The 17,523-nt window shown below is 51.1% G+C and overlaps 1 protein-coding gene across 1 annotated transcript in view; it reads right to left on the bottom strand.

The window, feature by feature from the left end:
• Positions 1 to 16,465, bottom strand: part of LOC144603392 (plakophilin-2-like) — a 29,246-nt gene extending 12,781 nt beyond the window's left edge. Inside the window, exons 1-6 of the mRNA XM_078416553.1 lie at positions 16,212 to 16,465; positions 13,759 to 13,868; positions 7,106 to 7,887; positions 5,200 to 5,338; positions 4,144 to 4,351; positions 3,462 to 3,633 (exon numbers count right to left, since the gene is read on the bottom strand). Coding sequence (XP_078272679.1) covers positions 3,462 to 3,633; positions 4,144 to 4,351; positions 5,200 to 5,338; positions 7,106 to 7,887; positions 13,759 to 13,868; positions 16,212 to 16,422 — 1,622 coding nt within the window. The 5' untranslated portion in view covers positions 16,423 to 16,465. The remainder of the gene's footprint in view (positions 1 to 3,461; positions 3,634 to 4,143; positions 4,352 to 5,199; positions 5,339 to 7,105; positions 7,888 to 13,758; positions 13,869 to 16,211) is intronic.
• Positions 16,466 to 17,523: the final 1,058 nt, after the last annotated feature.

Below are 17,523 nucleotides of genomic sequence, written 5' to 3'. Positions count from 1 at the left end.
GTTCTGTTGTGTTTCAAGTGGCTTAGAAGAACCATTGAGTGCAGATGAAACCCTCAGCCTGTTTGTTGTTTGTGTGCTGACTGTTTGAAAAGCTCCACTTCATCCCTCAGCCCCCCCCAACAACTCCTCGTCTGAAAGCAAGGCAGAATAGATTGATGCTCCCTCAGTACCGCCCCTCTCACAGCGCGGCACTCCCCCACCGCCCCTCCCACAGCGCGGCGCTCCCTCACCGCCCCTCCCACAGCGCGGCGCTCCCTCAGTACTGCCCCTCCCACAGCGCGGCGCTCCCTCACTGCCCCTCCCACAGCGCGGCGCTCCCTCAGTACTGCCCCTCCCATAGACAAGAGTACAAGATACAGGAACAGCAGCAGACCGCTCTGCCTCTCTACTCCGCCCCACCATCTGGTATCATCATGGCTCGCCTGTATCATGTGTGTTCAACGAGTTGTTACGAGGCAAGCAGCACGTGTTGTAAAGAGGTTGGAGTTTAAGAACAGGAAGTTTTGTTCCAATGCATTATAATAGCTTACATAACAACAAGATATATCTCTATTGATTCACAAAATGCTGGAGTAACTCAGCAGGTCAGGCAGCATCTCGGGAGAGAAGGAATGGGTGACGTTTCGGGTCGAGACCCTTCTTCAGACTGATGTCAGGGGGGCGGGACAAAGGAAGGATATAGGTGGAGACAGGAAGATAGAGGGAGAACTGGGAAGGAGGAGGGGAAGAGAGGGACAGAGGAACTATCTAAAGTTGGAGAAGTCGACGTTCATACCACCGGGCTGCAAACTGCCCAGGCGAAATATGAGGTGCTGTTCCTCCAATTTCCGGTGGGCCTCACTATGGCACTGGAGGAGGCCCATGACAGAAAGGTCAGACTGGGAGTGGGAGGGGGAGTTAAAGTGCTCGGCCACCGGGAGATCAGTTTTGTTAATGCGGACCGAGCGCAGGTGTTCAGCGAAGCGATCGCCGAGCCTGCGCTTGGTTTCGCCGATGTAAATAAGTTGACATCTAGAGCAGCGGATGCAATAGATGAGGTTGGAGGAGGTGCAGGTGAACCTTTGTCTCACCTGGAAAGATTGTTTGGGTCCTTGGATGGAGTTGAGGGGGGAGGTAAAGGGACAGGTGTTGCATCTCGTGCGGTTGCAGGGGAAAGTGCCCGGGGTTGGGGTGGTTTGGGTAGGAAGGGACGAGTGGACCAGGGAGTTACCGAGGGAATGGTCACTGCGGAACGCAGAGAGGGGAGGGGATGGGAAGATATGGCCAGTGGTGGGGTCCCGTTGTAGGTGACGGAAATGTTGGTGGATGATATGTTGGATCCGCTGGCTGGTGGGGTGGAAGGTGAGAACGAGGGGGATTCTGTCCTTGTTGCGAGTGGGGGGAGGGGGAGCAAGAGCGGAGCTGCGGGATGTAGAAGAGACCCTAGTGAGAGCCTCATCTATAATGGAGGAGGGGAAGCCCCGTTTCCTGAAGAACCCATGCGGAATTCACTGACTTCATACACTTCACCTCCAATTTCCATCCTGCCCTTAAATATACCTGGACTATCTCCGACATCTCCCTCCCGTTTCTAGACCTCACCATCTCCATCACAGGAGACAGACTAGTGACGGACATCTACTATAAACCCACTGACTCGCACAGCTATCTGGGCTACACTTCTTCCCACCCCGTCCCCTGCAAAAAGTCTATCCCCATCTCCCAATTCCTCCGTCTACGCCGCATCTGCGCCCGGGATGAGGTGTTTCACACTAGGGCTTCCGAGATGTCCTCGTTCTTCAGGAAACGGGGCTTCCCCTCCTCCAATCTACCTTTGTGTTTGGTAGATTATTTCTTTGTTGTAACAATGCTTCTTGGCAATAAATCTTATACCGTTGGAAAGCCTGTTTATTTCCCTTTTAAATGGTGCCACATTTGTAAGGAACATGCATTTGTGGGATGAGCAGCAGAGCTGAGTATATGGGTTGCGCCCATGAAAAATTTGCCAAATCTCTGCCAATGCCAAACAGCTTATTCTGGTGTTGCTATTGTTTTGAGCTTCTGGTACCCCCAGGTGCTGACAATCAGGTGCCTGATTGGCACCTGATTGGCAGCATCTGTGAGCATGGGCCCTGCTACAATGGTCAGTAGGTGTCTGCTCCAAGAATCGGCATGCCACGTTTGACTGATCTGGATAGGGCCCGTGCGATAGGGCAACTTCAAGCTGGTGATCCGCTTGATTGCCTCCAATGATGACAAACCTCATTTTTCCAGTGAGGGAGATGCCGCCCCACACCATCACACTGCCTCCACCAAAAGATGTTACTCTATCGGTGCAGCAATCAGCATAGCGTTCTCCGCGTCTTCTCCACACTTTGACCCTATGATCCAACTGCCGTAGGCAGAATCTGGACTCATCGCTGAACATAACGTTCCTCCACATGTTCAGGTTCCAGTGCACGTGTTGCCGACACCAGTGCAAACGGGCCTGATGGTGAAGGGCAGTCATGGCAGGCCTCCTGGCAGCCCTATGAGACCGGAGATCGGCTGCGTGCAGTCTGTTCCGAATTGTCTGGGCAGAGAGCCGTCGGCCATATCGTCCTGCAAACCTTGACTGCAAATCTGTAGAAGACAGCCTACGGTTCCTAAGTGCTGACAGGGTGAGGAAATGGTCTTCTTCGGGTGTCATCTTCTTGGGACGCCCACTTCGCGGCCTGTCTCTGACATTCCCCGTTATATGGAACTTGGCCTTCACTTTGGAGATGGTACTAGGGCTCACTCCAAATAATGCCGCAACTTGGTTTTGCGGAACACCAGCTTGAAGTTGCCCTATCGCACGGGCCCTATCCAGATCAGTCAAACGTGGCATGCCGATTCTTGGAGCAGACACCTACTGACCATTGTAGCAGGGCCCATGCTCACAGATGCTGCCAATCAGGTGCCAATCAGGCACCTGATTGTCAGCACCTGGGGGTACCAGAAGCTCAAAACAAGAGTCAATAGCAACAGCAGAATAAGCTGTTTGGCATTGGCAGAGAAGATTTGGCAGATTTTTCATGGGCACAACCCACATACTCAGCTCTGCTGCTCATCCCACAAATGCATGTTCCTTACAAATGTGGCACCATTTAAAAGGGAAATTAACAGGCTTTCCAACGGTATAAGATTTATTGCAAGAAGCATTGTTACAACAAAGAAATAATCTACCAAACACAAATGTCCTTACTTTTTGTGCTATGTTTTACTTAAGATATATCTTTATCTCTTCTCAACATCTACCTCTCCACCTATATCTACCTGTCCACCTCTAAGGAATAGGTGATGCATCGGGTCTCCCTACAGTATATCCATCTATACCCATCCATCTGCTGCGGAACACCGAGACCCTCAGCACGTTAGGCCGGTGCCTGCCGCGGGCCTCGCTCTCCGCGGAGAGGAGATTGAGGTGGAGGTCTCGGGGCCAGCACCCGCTAACAGCTCACCTCAGGCACCCGGTGGTGTTGTAGAAGATGTCGTGATCCAGGTCCACGGTTTTGACGTCCCCGTCGGGCCAGCCCGAGTACGGAACGATGATCGACGAGGTGAGTGGGTGCAGGGCCTCTTCGATCAGCTCACTCTTCAGCTGCTCATTCGAAGACAGGTTCCACATCAAACCTGAAGACAAGCCGGTAGTGAGTGTTACATCGGGGCAGTGGAGAATTCTGGCGGCACAGTGGTGGAGCTGCTGCCTTACAGCACCAGGGGCTCGAGTTTGATCCTGTCTACGGGTTCAGACAAGTTCAACTTGGAAGGCACAACTGTGACTATGGCTACCCGAAACGTCACCCATTCCTTCTCTCCTGAGATGCTGCCTGACCTGCTGAGTTACTCCAGCATTTTGTGAACAAATACCTTCGATTTGTACCAGCATCTGCAGTTATTTTCTTATACTTCCCCCCTCATTCCTTAGACGTGCGGGTTTGGAGGTTAGTTGGCTTTGGTAAAGATTGTAAGTTGCCCTTAGTGTGTAGGATAGTGCTAGTGTGGTTTAGTTTATTAGTTTATTGTCACGTGTACCGAGGTACAGTGATAAGCTTTGGTTTGCGGGGTGATCGTTGGTGGGTGCGGACTGGGTGGGCAGAAGGGCCTGTTTCCGCGCTGTATCTCTAAGGTCTGGCCACTCACCGGTAATTTGCCTCCTGGTCTCGATGTCCTTGGTGTGGCCCAGCAGCTGCACCAGTTTCTGCAGCCCGCCGTGGTCCCTCACCTCCAGCTTGCTGTCATTCTCCTCGAACACGCCGTTCCGGATGGCCCCGCACACTGCCTTCTGCACCTCCACCTCCTCACTGCTCAGCAACTCCACCAACCGCTCAATCCCATCCAACTCGTACAGCTGTGGGAAAACCGGCAGTGAGAGCAATCCACTTCCCCCCGTGACCCGCAGAGCCACGCAGCCCCCACTACTGCAACCTCCAAAGCAGCTTCACTGCAGAAGAGATGCACCAGTCCAAGCCATGCAACTAAACTGTGGGATCTCGGGAGGAGGAGCAGGGAATTTACCATTGGGAGAGTTTGGGCAGGCGAGGACTCCCACTCCTTGGAGCGCAGGAGGTTGAGGGATGATCTTGCAGAGGTGTATAAAATCATGAGGGGAATAGATAGGGTGAATGCACAGAGTCTTTTACCCAGGGTAGGGGCATCAAGAACCAGAGGACAGAGGTTTAAGGTGAGAGGGGAAAGATTTAACATAAACTGAAGAGGCAACGTTTTCACTCAGAGGATGGTGGGGGATATGGAACGAGCTGCCAGAGGAGTTAGTTGAGGCAGGTACTATAGCAACATTGGAAAGTTATTAGGACAGGTACATGGATAGGAAAGGTTTAAAATGATTGGGGTCAAACGCAGGTTAATGGGACGAGCTTAGATGGGACATCTTGGCCGGCATGATGCGTCGGGCACCTCCTATCCCATGATCTCAGTCAATGACAGGGGCAAGAGACCCAGGAGGACCTCCACCAGCAGGATCCCTCCAGGTCAGGCACTGTCCTGCGCTGGAAATACACCACCAACCCTTCATCATCACTGGCTAAACCCTGGAACCACCTCGCCAACACAGAGAGAGGGAGAGAGACCATCACCAGAAGGAATGCAGTGGTTCAGGGAGGTGGGTCACCCCCACCTTCAAGGGGACAAGAGGGAAGAGCCTGAGATGCTCCAGATTGGAAAAGCCGTCAGAGTTACCTCCTTCTTGGCTTCGGGTCTCTGGAAGCATTCGTGTTGGATGAAGTTAGCTCCATACACCACATAATCCATCTTGTCGTGGGCCAGGGCGGAGACGGCGGTGTCCATGGTCCACTCCCCGTTGTCATCGACACTCGTGCTGGCAACACAGTCACTGGTTAGGTCACCGGCACCAGTGACACCAAACGGCAAACACAGCGGCAGTGGTGGCTCTCCCTCGCGATCACTGCCAGCGATGGAGTCCCAGACCCTGGGGTGTGTGGACAGGAGATCAGTGGTCTCCCAGTTCCCAGCCTGTGTTCCCTGCAATCGTCCCATCGGACTATTGAACCATTGAGACATTGACTGGGACCCAACTGACCACCCGGTTATTGTGTTGGAAGCTTCGGCCAGAGGGGTTGAGGTGACGGTGGGATCACAGAGAGTTACGCACAGAAGGAGGCCACACATTTGCACTGATCATGTCTGTCAGTACGCAGAACAACTCCAGCACCCCACCCCTCTTATGTAGAACAGTACAGCACAGGAACAGGCCCTTCAGCCCACAATGTCTGTGTTGAACATGATGCCTAGTTGAACTAATCTCTGCCTGCCCGTGATCCATATTCCTCCATTCCCTGCATATCCATGTACCTTTCTAAAAGCCTCTTAAATGCCATTATTTTATATGCCATCTGCCTCCACCACCCCTGGCAGTGCATTCCAGGCACCGACCAACTTCTATGTAATAAACTTGTCCCGCACATCTCCTTTAAGCTTTGCCCCTTTCACCTGAAACCTCTGCCCTTCAATCTTTGACATTTCCACCCTGGGATAAAGTTTCTGTCTATCTGTGCCTCTCATAGATTTATGGACTTCTATCAGATCTCCCCACAGCATTCAATGCTCCAGAGAAAACAATCCAAGTTTGTCCAACCTCTCCTCACAGGTAATACCTTCTAAACCAGGTGTCTTTCAGGTAACCCTGTTCTGCAACCTCTCCAAAGCCTCCCCATTCTTCCTGCAACAGGGTGACCAGAAATGCATGCTATACTCCAAACGCAGCCTAACCAAAGTCCAATAAAGATGAATCATGACTTCCTGACTCTTATACTCAATGCCCCGAGTGATTAAGGCAAGCGTACCATGTGCCTTCTTTACCATTCTATCTGCTTGTGTTGGCACATTCAGGGAGCTATGAACTAGGAAATGTATCAAGGAGACTGATGCATGAAGTTATAGGGAGTCATAGAGACACACATAATGGAAGCTTTGAGTCTGTTCATGGACTCGCCAGCCGCCTGTAACTTCTGCGACGTGTATATGGAGTGCGAGAAGTTGCAACCCCTGGACCAATATCATAAGGGGCTACTCCTCAAGTTTTGGTTGCATATTAATCCCACAATTTTGGTATTTGGGCACAAGGCAGGGAGAATTGGGGAGGGTCAATCGGGAGGGTGGGGTCTCCCTGTTGGTTTGCTCCTGGGCCTGGCCAAGATGGCCATTCGCAGGTCCAGGCAGTCGATGGTCACACCAGAGTCGGCAGCCTGCCCCTCTTCCAGGCCTATGTCCGGGATCGCGTGTCCCTGGAGAGGGAACACGCAGTGTCCACGGGGACTCGAGGCCTTCCGTGAACGCTGGTCGCCACGGGGTTTGAGCGTATTGTAGATAAAGATACCACTAATGTATTAGAATGATTACATAGAAACATAGAAAATAGGTGCTGGAGGAGGCCATTTGGCCCTTCCCGCCATTCATTGTGATCGTGACTGATCATCTACAATCAGTAACCTGTGCTGTAATTGCCGAATGTAATTTGCCTATTGAAAGTCTATGTACCTTCTGGTATGCTGTAAATTGCAATTACTGAATAAAGTCCTTGTAAGGAAAACAAAATGGAAACCTTACCATAAGTTGACAAGCTTACCTGCAAGAAACAGTCTTAGATGCCACTTGTGCTTCCTGGTTTTCTGGAGCGGTGGAGAGATCGCCGAGGCTCTGGGTCTGAGCCTGGTCCTGAAGTTCGGCGGTCTCGGCTGGAATGATCTCCTCGGTGACTGCATCATTGCCTGTGGTGGGAGCACTGGTCTGGACTGAGGTTTGGTTCCAGTTGTATCTCACCACACGGTCCAGCCTCTGTGAGGAGCTGTGGACACTGACCGAGACGGCGTGGAGCTGCTCCTCCAGGGACGGGCTCCGGACTCTCCGGTAAGTGCTGGCCGCCCATGGCTTTGGAGGTTGGCCCACCAAACAGCCGGTGGACTGACGGTGAACGATGGTGCTGCGGGCGCTCCGAGCCGCTTCACCTGCCAGCTCGCTCTGACTCTGGTCAGGATGGGACCAGGACCTGGAGAAGGGGCTCTGCCGGGTGGAGCTGCCGACTGCCGATGCCAGGTACGTGGAATGCTGCCACAAAGAGGGCCTGGAACCCCTCCACCAACCTGCCAGACCCACGTCCACAGAGGGGCTGCGTTGGCCGTAGGACCTTGCCCGGAATCTCCGTGAGGATCTCCCACCTCGATACCTGGACTCCTTCCGCCCTTGAACGCGCACCAAGACTGGGCTGGCGTCCACAGGAACCTCGATCCTGCGTATCGGTTTGGTGGCTTGGCACTGCAAGCCCTGGGACAGGAAACGGCCGGTCTCTGAGGAATACCGGACGTCCTGACCACCTTGCCCTGGGTCAGCTCCGCCCACCGGGCTCCGGTGCTGGGGGAGGAAGGATAGGCACGACCATCAGGGCCAAGGGCACCAGCGTGGAGTCATGTCCCTCAGCCTGTACCCCCCACCCCAGCCAAGTGAGCAACTCAGGGCCCTGTGTCTGCACAGTCTCTCACCATTCACACCTCACCACAAGCAGGGCACTCACTTGTGGCGCAGGGGACATGCAGACCTACGTTTTGTAGGTACTATCACAATGTTTAAGAAACATTTAGACAGGTACATGGAGAGGATAGGATTAAAGGGATATGGGCCAAACGCACGCAGGTGGGATTAGTGTGGATGGGACACGTTGGCTGGTGTCACCAAGTTGGGGCTGAAGGGCCTGTTTCCATGCTGTGTGACTCTTTGGCGATGATACAGAGACGGGCCCCTCAACCTAACTCATCCAACATCCACCATTTAAGTTAGTCCCATTTGCCCTGTTTGGTCCATATCCCTCTAGGCCTTTCCTATCCATATCATATCATATCATATCATATATATACAGCCGGAAACAGGCCTTTTCGGCCCTCCAAGTCCGTGCCGCCCAGCGATCCCTGTACATTAACACTATCCTACACCCACTAGGGACAATTTTTTACATTTACCCAGCCAATTAACCTACATACCTGTCCGTCTTTGGAGTGTGGGAGGAAACCGAAGATCTCGGAGAAAACCCATGTATCTATCCAAATGCCTTATTGTACCCGCCTCAATTTCCTCCTCTGGCAGCTCATTCCAAATATCCACCACTCTTTGTGTGAAAAGGTCACCCCTCAGGTTCTCATGAAATCTTTTCCATCTCACTTTAAATCTGGGTCCTCTGGTTCTTGATTCCCTTAACCTTGGAAAAAGACTGTCATTCACCCCATCTATTCCCCTCATGATTTTATACAGCTCTACAAGATCATCCCTCAGCCTCCTGCACTCCAAGGAATAAAGTCCTAGACTGCCCAACCTCTATCTATAGCCCAGGCCCTCAAGTCCTGGCAACATCCTTGTAAATCTTCTCTGCACCCTTTCCAGTTTAATAACATCCTTCCTATAGCGGGGGTGACCAAACCTGAACACCATGTCATAGAGTCTTACAGTGCGAGAACAGGCCCTTCAGCCCAATTTGGCCATGCTGACCAACATACCCCATCTATATCAGTCCCACCTGCCCGCGTTTGGCCCATATCCCTCTTAAACCGATCCTATCCATGTGCCTGTCCAAGTGATTTTTTAAACATTGTGATAGTACCTGCCTCAACTACCTCCTCTGGCAGCTCATTCCATACACCCACCACCCTTTGTGTAAAGAGGTTGTAACGTGCTCCAGTAATGAACACCATGCACAAGGGTGTATTTCAGTACTGCGTGGGAACATGCTCATTCAAACACGAGGACCTTGAACAGACAGCTCCACAGACTAGCTAGCACTGCACCTCATTGCCCCCCGGCGTGGTCCATCAACTGCAACAAGCACAGACGTGACTGCAACCAGAGGCTTGGAACGGTGGCGCAATGGTAGAGTTGCTGCTTTACAGCGAATGCAGCGCCGGAGACTCAGGTTCGATCCTGACTACGGGCGCTGTACTGTAAGGAGTTTGTACGTTCTCCCCGTGACCTGCGTGGGTTTTCTCCGAGATCTTCGGTTTCCTCCCACACTCCAAAGACGTACAGGTATGTAGGTTAATTGACTGGGTAAATGTAAAAATTGTCCCTAGTGTGTGTAGGATAGTGTTAATGTGCAGGGATCGCTGGGCGGCGCGGACTTGGTGGGCCGAAAAGGCCTGTTTCCGCGCTGTATCTGAAATATGAAAATAATAATATGAACCCCTCCCTTGGGTGGCACCCAACTCCCTCTGCCTCAGTCCAGCTGCGATAACTGCCTTTGGGGCAGTTGTTTGTTGAGACAAGTTTGATCAGTATTGTGGCTCATTCCCAGACGTTAGCAAGTCTGCCACCTGTGTGGGAAGCAGCCTGCTGTGGAGTGAGGGGAGTGGAGTGCAATGTATAGGAGCAGGGAGCTCGGAGGAGAGGGGAGGGGAGGGGTGTGGAGTGCAATGTGGAAGGGAGCTGGGAGGGGAGGGGAGGGGTGGAGAGTGGAGTGGAGGGCAATGTGGAAGGGAGCTGGGAGGGGAGGGGTGGAGAGTGGAGTGGAGGGCAATGTGGAGGGGATGGGAGGGGAGTTCGGAGGAGAGGGGAGGGCCGGGGAGTGGAGTGGAGTAGAGTAGAGTTGAGAGGAGTGGAGAGGAGTGGAGGGGAGCTCAGAGGAGAGGAGCTCAAGCCCTGCAAAACACACCAGAGCTCAGATACTTCACTGCGACGACACCAAATTACTCTGGAGCTCCATGGGTGCAGAAGCATCAAACATCTACATCCCCCTGTCAAGAGTATTTATTTGTCTGATGTACCATCAATGGACCAATACAATTCGAACTTGCTGCAGCTTAACAGGCCCATTACCTCAAGAACGCAAACAAATAAATATACAATAATCAGATATACAATCAATTAATAATCAATAATAACAAAACTATTAGTGCAAAACCAAAGTCCATGGAGCACCCAAACAAGGTTTGTTGTGGAACATAGAACAGCACAGGTATGGTCCCTTCAGCCCACAATGTCTATGCAAACATGGTGTCAAGATAAATTAATCTCATCTGCCTACACATGGTCCACATCCTTGCAAAGTAGATCACAGTTGCTGAGGTTAGTGCTGTGCAGTTTTCGAGCACCTGATGGTTGGTGGGACGATGCCCTTCTTGAACCTGGAGGTCACGGTTTTCAGACTCCTGCACCTTCTTCCCGAAGGTAGCAGCCAGATGAGAGCGTGGCCAGGGCGGTGTGGGTCTTTGATGATAGTGGCTGCCTCTGTACTACTGAGATGAGCAATGCTTTCCACCTGATGATCAGATTGAGCCAGGTCCCAGTGGGAGACGATAATCTTGGAATAACCCCACTCCTTGGATACTGCATGTTAAATGGTCTTTCAGAAGATAGGCTATTGTCCCGATCTTCCAACCTGATGTATTGCGGACCCTGCACTTTTATGTTAATCTGGACTTTGTAACTGTAATGCTATAACGCTACAGCACAATACTCTGCACCCTAGTATTTGTCTCTGTGCGCTACCTGTTGCACTTGTGTGTGGCTTGACTGTACTCTTGTTCAGTATGATTTGACTGGATAGCACACAAACAACATTTTTTGCTGGTACACGTGACAATACTAATCCAACACCAGGTGGAGAAGCTGCAATTCTATTCAGCAGAGTCCCGGGGGAATACTGCACCAGTGCTGTCATTAAACCTACATTGAATCTACAACTTACTTTCCTACAACTATCAGGTTCTTGAACTGATCTTCACAGCCCTCATCCTACCTCGACAGTGGACGATGGACTACTTCTTGCACCACCGTGGACTAGATTTTTATTTATTTTTTATTTTACACGATTGTCTTGTTTTTTAGAATAGACTATTTTTCATTTTTACTGTCTTTATGTATAATTGATGTTCCTATGTGTTACCTGAGGCACTGCTGCTGCTGCTGCAGCAAGACTTTTCATTGCACCTGTTCCTCCCTGTACTTATGGAGATAACAAAAAACTCGACTAGCCTTGACTTGATGCCCCTCAGGCAGCCTTGAAATCCTTTCCCTCACATTAATCTTGACTTGACTTGATTTAAACCACGTGAAGCGTTAATATATCGCTGCTTCTAGATGACTAATTGAGAGAGAGTTTGATCACACCCTCAATTTCTGCAACGGTTTAGTTTATTGTCACGTGTACCGATGTACAGTGAATAGCTTTTTGTGGCGTGCTATCCAGTCAGTGGAAAGACTAAACATGATGACATTCAAGCCATCCACAGTGTACAGATACAGGATCACTTTATTGTGCAAGATAAAGTCCAGTAAAGTCCGATTAAAGATAGTGTGAGGGTCTCTAATGAGGTAGATGGTAAGACAGGACTACTCTCTAGTTGGTGAGAGGACGGTTCAGTTGCCTGGAAAATAGGACTGGTTAGTTGGGGCTTCATGGGTGAGTTGGGCCTGTTTTCGTGCTGTGTGACTAAGTGGGTGTTCACATGGACTTTAGCAAGACATTTGATTATCCCTCATGGTTATCTGATCAGAAAGATTGATGGGTCCACAGTGACTTGGTCAAATGGATTCAGAACTAATGTCTTTTCTCTGCTCAGAGAAGGCAGGGTTGTTTTGGAAGTATGTTATTCTGGCTGGCACCTCCGTTGTTTGTAATATGTACAAATGTGTTGGACACGAAGATAGGTGGGATGGTTAGTAAGTTTGCAGATAACACCAAAGCTGGAGTAATTGCAGACTATGAGAAAAGCCATCAAAGGACATAGATTAGCTACAGATATGGGCGTAGAAATGGTAGATTGCTTTTAATCCAGACATGTAAAGAGATCTTGACAACTTGAGGAAAGATTGAAAAGACAAGGCTTGTATTCACTGGAGTTTAGAAGGATAAGGGGGGATCTTATAGAGACATCTAAAATGATAAAAGAACTGGACAAGCTAGATGCAGGAAAAATGTTCCCAATGTTGGGTGAGTCCAGAACCAGGGGCCACAGTCTTAGAATAAAGGGGAGGCCATTTAAAACTGAGGTGAGAAGGATCTTTTTCATCCAGAGAGTTGTGAATTTGTGGAATTCTGTGCCGCAGAGGGCAGTGGAGGCCAAATCACTGGATGAATTTAAGAAAGAGTTAGATAGAGCTCTAGGGGCTAGTGGAATCAAGGGATATGGGGAGAAGGCAGGCATGGGTTATTGATGGTGGATGATCAGCCATGATCACAATGGATGGTGTTGCTGGCTCGAAGGGCCGAATGGCCTCCTCCTGCACCTATTTTCTATATTTCTATGTTTCTACGTTTCTATGACATGTCCGTAGCATCCTGGAGTCAGGTAGAGTGGTAAAGGCCGCATACAGTATGCCTGCCTTCATCGGTCGGGGCATTGAGTATAAGAGTCAGGAAGTCATACGGCAACTTTATGAAACTTTGTTTACATCACATGTGGATTGTTGTGCTCAGTTCTGGTCACCCCATTGCAGGAAGGATGTGGAGGCTTTGGAGAGGATGTGGAGGCTTTGGAGAGGATGCAGAGGAGACTAGATGACTAGAAGAAATTACCTATGAGGAAAGACTGGACAGACATGGTTTGGTTTTCTCTGACAACGGAGGCTGAGAGGAGACCTGATAGCACTTTACAAAATTATGAGCGGCGTAGGTAGAGTAGACAGAACCATTTGGTCAGGGTGGAAATGTCAAACAATAGAGGGCATGGCTTTAAGGTCAGAGCGGTAATGTTATTGAAGGAGTTTTGCGGGGCAGGTTTTCTTATAGAGTGGTGGGTGCCTGGCACGTGCTGCCGAGAGTGGCGATGGAACACATACAATCGTCTTTTTTTAATGTTTAGTTTTTACAGAGACAGCATAGAGACAGGCCCTTTTGCCCACCGAGGCCACACCAACCACAATCACCCATAGGCTAGTTCTATCCTACACACTAGGAACAATTTACAGAAGCCAATTAACCGACAAACCCACATGTATTGGGGATGTGGGAGGAAACTGGAGCACCCCGAGAAAACCCACGTGGTCACAGGGAGAACGTACAAACTTTGTACAGACAGCACCCACAGTCAGTATCGAACCTGGGTCTCTGGCACAGTAAGGCAGCAACTCTACCAATGCATCACCGTGCAATGGTGTTTCAGGGCCTTCTGAATAGATGCACTGAATGGAGGGATATTGAATGGAGGCAGAGATTAGTTTAACCTGGTACCATACTCTGTCATGATGGGCCAAAGGGCCTACTCCTGTGCTGTACTGAGCTATGTTAAAGCAGAGACGTACCTTGGAGTATCCATAGCCGCTCTCCAGCAATGGGACTGTGAAGTAATCAAACAGTGGTGCAGTCTGGCGGCCAGCAGGCTCACTGGAAGTGCGTGCTTGCAGCAAGCTACCTGCAAGTTAAACCATGCAATGAACAATCTGCCACAGCGTTTAGTTCACGTTTAATTTAGTTTAGTTTATTGTCACATGTACAGAGGTACAGTGAAACATTTTTTTGTTTTGTTCAATCCAGTCAGTGGAAAGACTATTACACATGATTACAATCTAGCCGTGCACAGTGCAGATACAGGATAAAGGGAATAATCTTGAGTGCAAGATAAAGTCCGATTAAATATAGCCTGAGGGTCTCCAATGAGGTAGATGGGAGGTCAGGACCGCTCTCTGGTTGGTGTTTGGACGGCTCAGTTGCCTGATAACAGCTGGGTAAAAAACTGTCCCTGAATCTGGAGGTATGCGTTTTCACACTTCTGTAACTCTTGCTTGAGGGGAGAAGAGAGAGTGACCGGGGTGAGACTGGTCCTCGATTATGCTGGTGGCCTTGCCGAGGCAGCGTGGTGTAGATGGAGGGAATGGAAGGGAGGTTGGTTTTTGAGATGGTCTGGGCTGCAAAACCGCCACAAAGCCTCTGCAGCTGTCAGACGGTCAACAGGAGAACAGCCCAGAGTGTCCACGTCTAATGTGGGGCCTCTTGCAGGGGACAGCATAAACCTGGTGCTGCAGTGACTCTTGAGAGAGAAAGAGAATCAGCACGCCACAAAAAAAGCTTTACGCTGTGCCTCGGAACACGTGGCAACAAAGTTAACTACACTGAAGTTCCTGGCGTCTCTCCCCAAGTGAGAGAGTTTCACTGCTCAGAAGTTGCCCATGTAAATGCATGGTTTACAGAAAATACAGAGCCTTCCCCAAGCACAGTGTTGTCAGCTGGACTGGGTAAACAGTGACGGATTCAAGCGTGTTTAATTGTTATATATACCGACAAAGGAATAACAAAATTCGCACTTGATTCACCGTAACAGGCCCGTAAGCATAATAACACACCGATAAACCTATAATAATTAATAATACAATACATTAATAACCATAATACCAGGTAACCATAATAGTGCAAAAACCGAAGTCGACACCGTGGAACCCTAGGCAGCACAGTGGCACAGCGCCAGAGACACGGGTTTGATTCTGACTATGGGTGCTGTCTACATGGCGCTTGTACATTCATCCTGTGACTGTGTGGGTTTTCTCCGGGTGCTCCAGTTTTATCCCACACTCCAAAGATGTGCAGGTTTGTCGGTTGATTGGCTTCTGTAAATTGTTCCTAGTTTGTGTTGGATAGTGCTAGTGTATGGGGTGATCATTGTTTCAATGCAGATTCAGAGGGCCAAAGGGTCTGTTTCTGCGCTGTATCTCTAACGTCTAAAGACTCCTGCCCACTTGTGTTGTCCCAGCCTGCTCACCTGGACAATCACCTCGACAGGTAGCAACCCCTCCCCACAGCAACCTGAATACCTGTCCCAATCTCTCACCCACACTTAAACATCTACCTCCCCCCTCCCCGGTCACCTGTCACCCTCCAAGTACCAGGATAACTCATCTCAGTCACCTGCTCCCTTCTCCACCAGTCATCCCCCCCCCCCCCCCCCCTTGTCCCTGCTCACCTGCCCCAACCTCCTTCATGACCCCCTCTCTCTCCCAGGTCACTTTCCTCTCTATTCCTCCCCGTCACCTGCCCCCTCTCTCCTGTACCTTCCCTCCCCCCCCCCCACCGAACCGAACCTGCCCCTTCTCAATGGGATACCTGTCCCTCTCCCCAGTTACCTGCCCCCTCTCTCTCTCCCTCCCCCAGTTACCTGCCTCTCTCCATCCCCCAGTTACCTGCCCCCTCTCCCTGGGATATTTGCTCTCTCCCCCAGTTACCTGCCCCCTCTCCCTCCCCCAGTTACCTGCCCCCTCTCTCTCTCTCTCCCTCCCCCAGTTTCCTGCCCCCTCTCTCTCTCTCTCTCCCTCCCCCAGTTACCTGCCCCCTCTCTCTCTCTCTCTCTCTCTCTCTCCCTCCCTCCTCCAGTTACCTGCCCCCTCTCTCTCTCTCTCTCTCTCTCTCCCTCCCTCCTCCAGTTACCTGCCCCCTCTACATCCCCCAGTTACCTGCCCCCTCTCCATCCTCCAGTTACCTGCCCCTTCTCAGATCCCCTTACCTGCCCCCTCTCCCTGGGATATTTGTCCCTCTCCCCCCAGTTACCTGCCCCCTCTCCATCCTCCAGTTACCTGCCCCTACCTCCCCCAGTTACCTGCCCCCTCTCCATCCTCCAGTTACCTGCCTCTACCTCCCCCAGTTACCTGCCCCCTCTCAGATTCCCTTACCTGCCCCCTCTACCTCCCCAGTTACCTGCCCCTTACCTGCCCCAGTTACCTGCCCCCTCTCAGATCCCCTTACCTGCCCCCTCTCGTCCCTCACCTACCTCTCTCCTCACCGGCCGAGCTCCTCTTGCGGACGAGGCTGAGGTGAACCTGCTTCCTCAGCCTGAGGCTCCGGTCCCGGTCCCAGTCGCGGTCCCGGTTGCGGTCCCGGGGCAGCCGCTGGCCGGACGGCAGGGCCAGGCTGGAGTCGCTGTCGGACAGCAGCGACTGGGGTAGCGCCGTGCGGATGAAGCTGGTGGAGGGGGAGAGCATGGCGGCGGGGAGCGGAGAGGGGTAGAGAGGGAGGGAGGGTGCGGCCGGCTCGCCCGGATATACCTGGCAATCCTCAGTACACACCTCCCTCCCTGGCCACACCTCCACTCCATCTCCATCAACTGCTGGGCGGATCTTGCCCTCCATTCCCAGGAGCACACCGCTCGGCCCCTCGCACCTATCCTCGCCCCCACTTCCCTGCACCGCTCCCCAAATCTCACCAATCCCAAGCATCAATCCCCGTGGACCAAGGTGAGGTTCGAAGGGTATGGGCCAGGCTGGGCTGGCATATGAGGCAGCATGGACAAATTGGGCCGAGTGGCCTGTTTCCATGCCGTATGACTCAATGGCTTAAGGTCCTGCAATCCCAACCCAACAGGGTGGGATTGGAGAACAGAACAATTAAATTATTGAGCAATTTCTAATCAGTCTGAAGAAGGGTCTCGACCCAAAACATCACCCATTCCTTCTCTCCTGAGATGCTGCCTGACCTGCTGAGTTACTCCAGCATTTTGTGAATAAATACCTTCGATTTGTACCAGCATCTGCAGTTATTTTCTTATACTAAATTATTGAGCAAAACGTGTTGGAGGAATTCAGCGGGTCAGGCAGCATCTGTGAAGGGAAATGGACAGATGACGTTTCAGGTCGGGACCCTTCACAAGTTCACATGTTCTAGGAGCAGAATTAGGCCATTCAGCCCATCAACTCTACTCCACCATTCAATCATGGCTGATCTATTGTTTGCTCTCGACCCCATTCTCCTGCCTTCTCTCCATAACCCTTGACACCCATGCATTCCTTCTCTTCAGAGATGCTGCCTGTCCCGCTGAGTTATGCCAGCATTTTGTGTCTATCTTCAGTTTAAACCAGCAGTTCCTACCTACACTAATCAAGAATCTGTCAATCTCCGCCTTAAAAATATCCATTGACGACCTCCGCAGCCGTCTGTGCCAATGAATTCCACAGATTCACCACCCTTTGACTAAAGAAATTCTAAAGGTATGTCCTTTTATTCTGAGGTAGTGCCCTCAGGACTCAAGACTCTCCCAGTAGTCGAACCACCCCCTCCACATTCATTCTATCCAGGCCTTTCACTAT

This window comes from Rhinoraja longicauda, chromosome 20, assembly GCF_053455715.1.
Source record: "Rhinoraja longicauda isolate Sanriku21f chromosome 20, sRhiLon1.1, whole genome shotgun sequence".
Taxonomy (NCBI): domain Eukaryota; kingdom Metazoa; phylum Chordata; class Chondrichthyes; order Rajiformes; family Arhynchobatidae; genus Rhinoraja; species Rhinoraja longicauda.
This window is presented reverse-complemented; position numbering and strand designations above follow the sequence as displayed.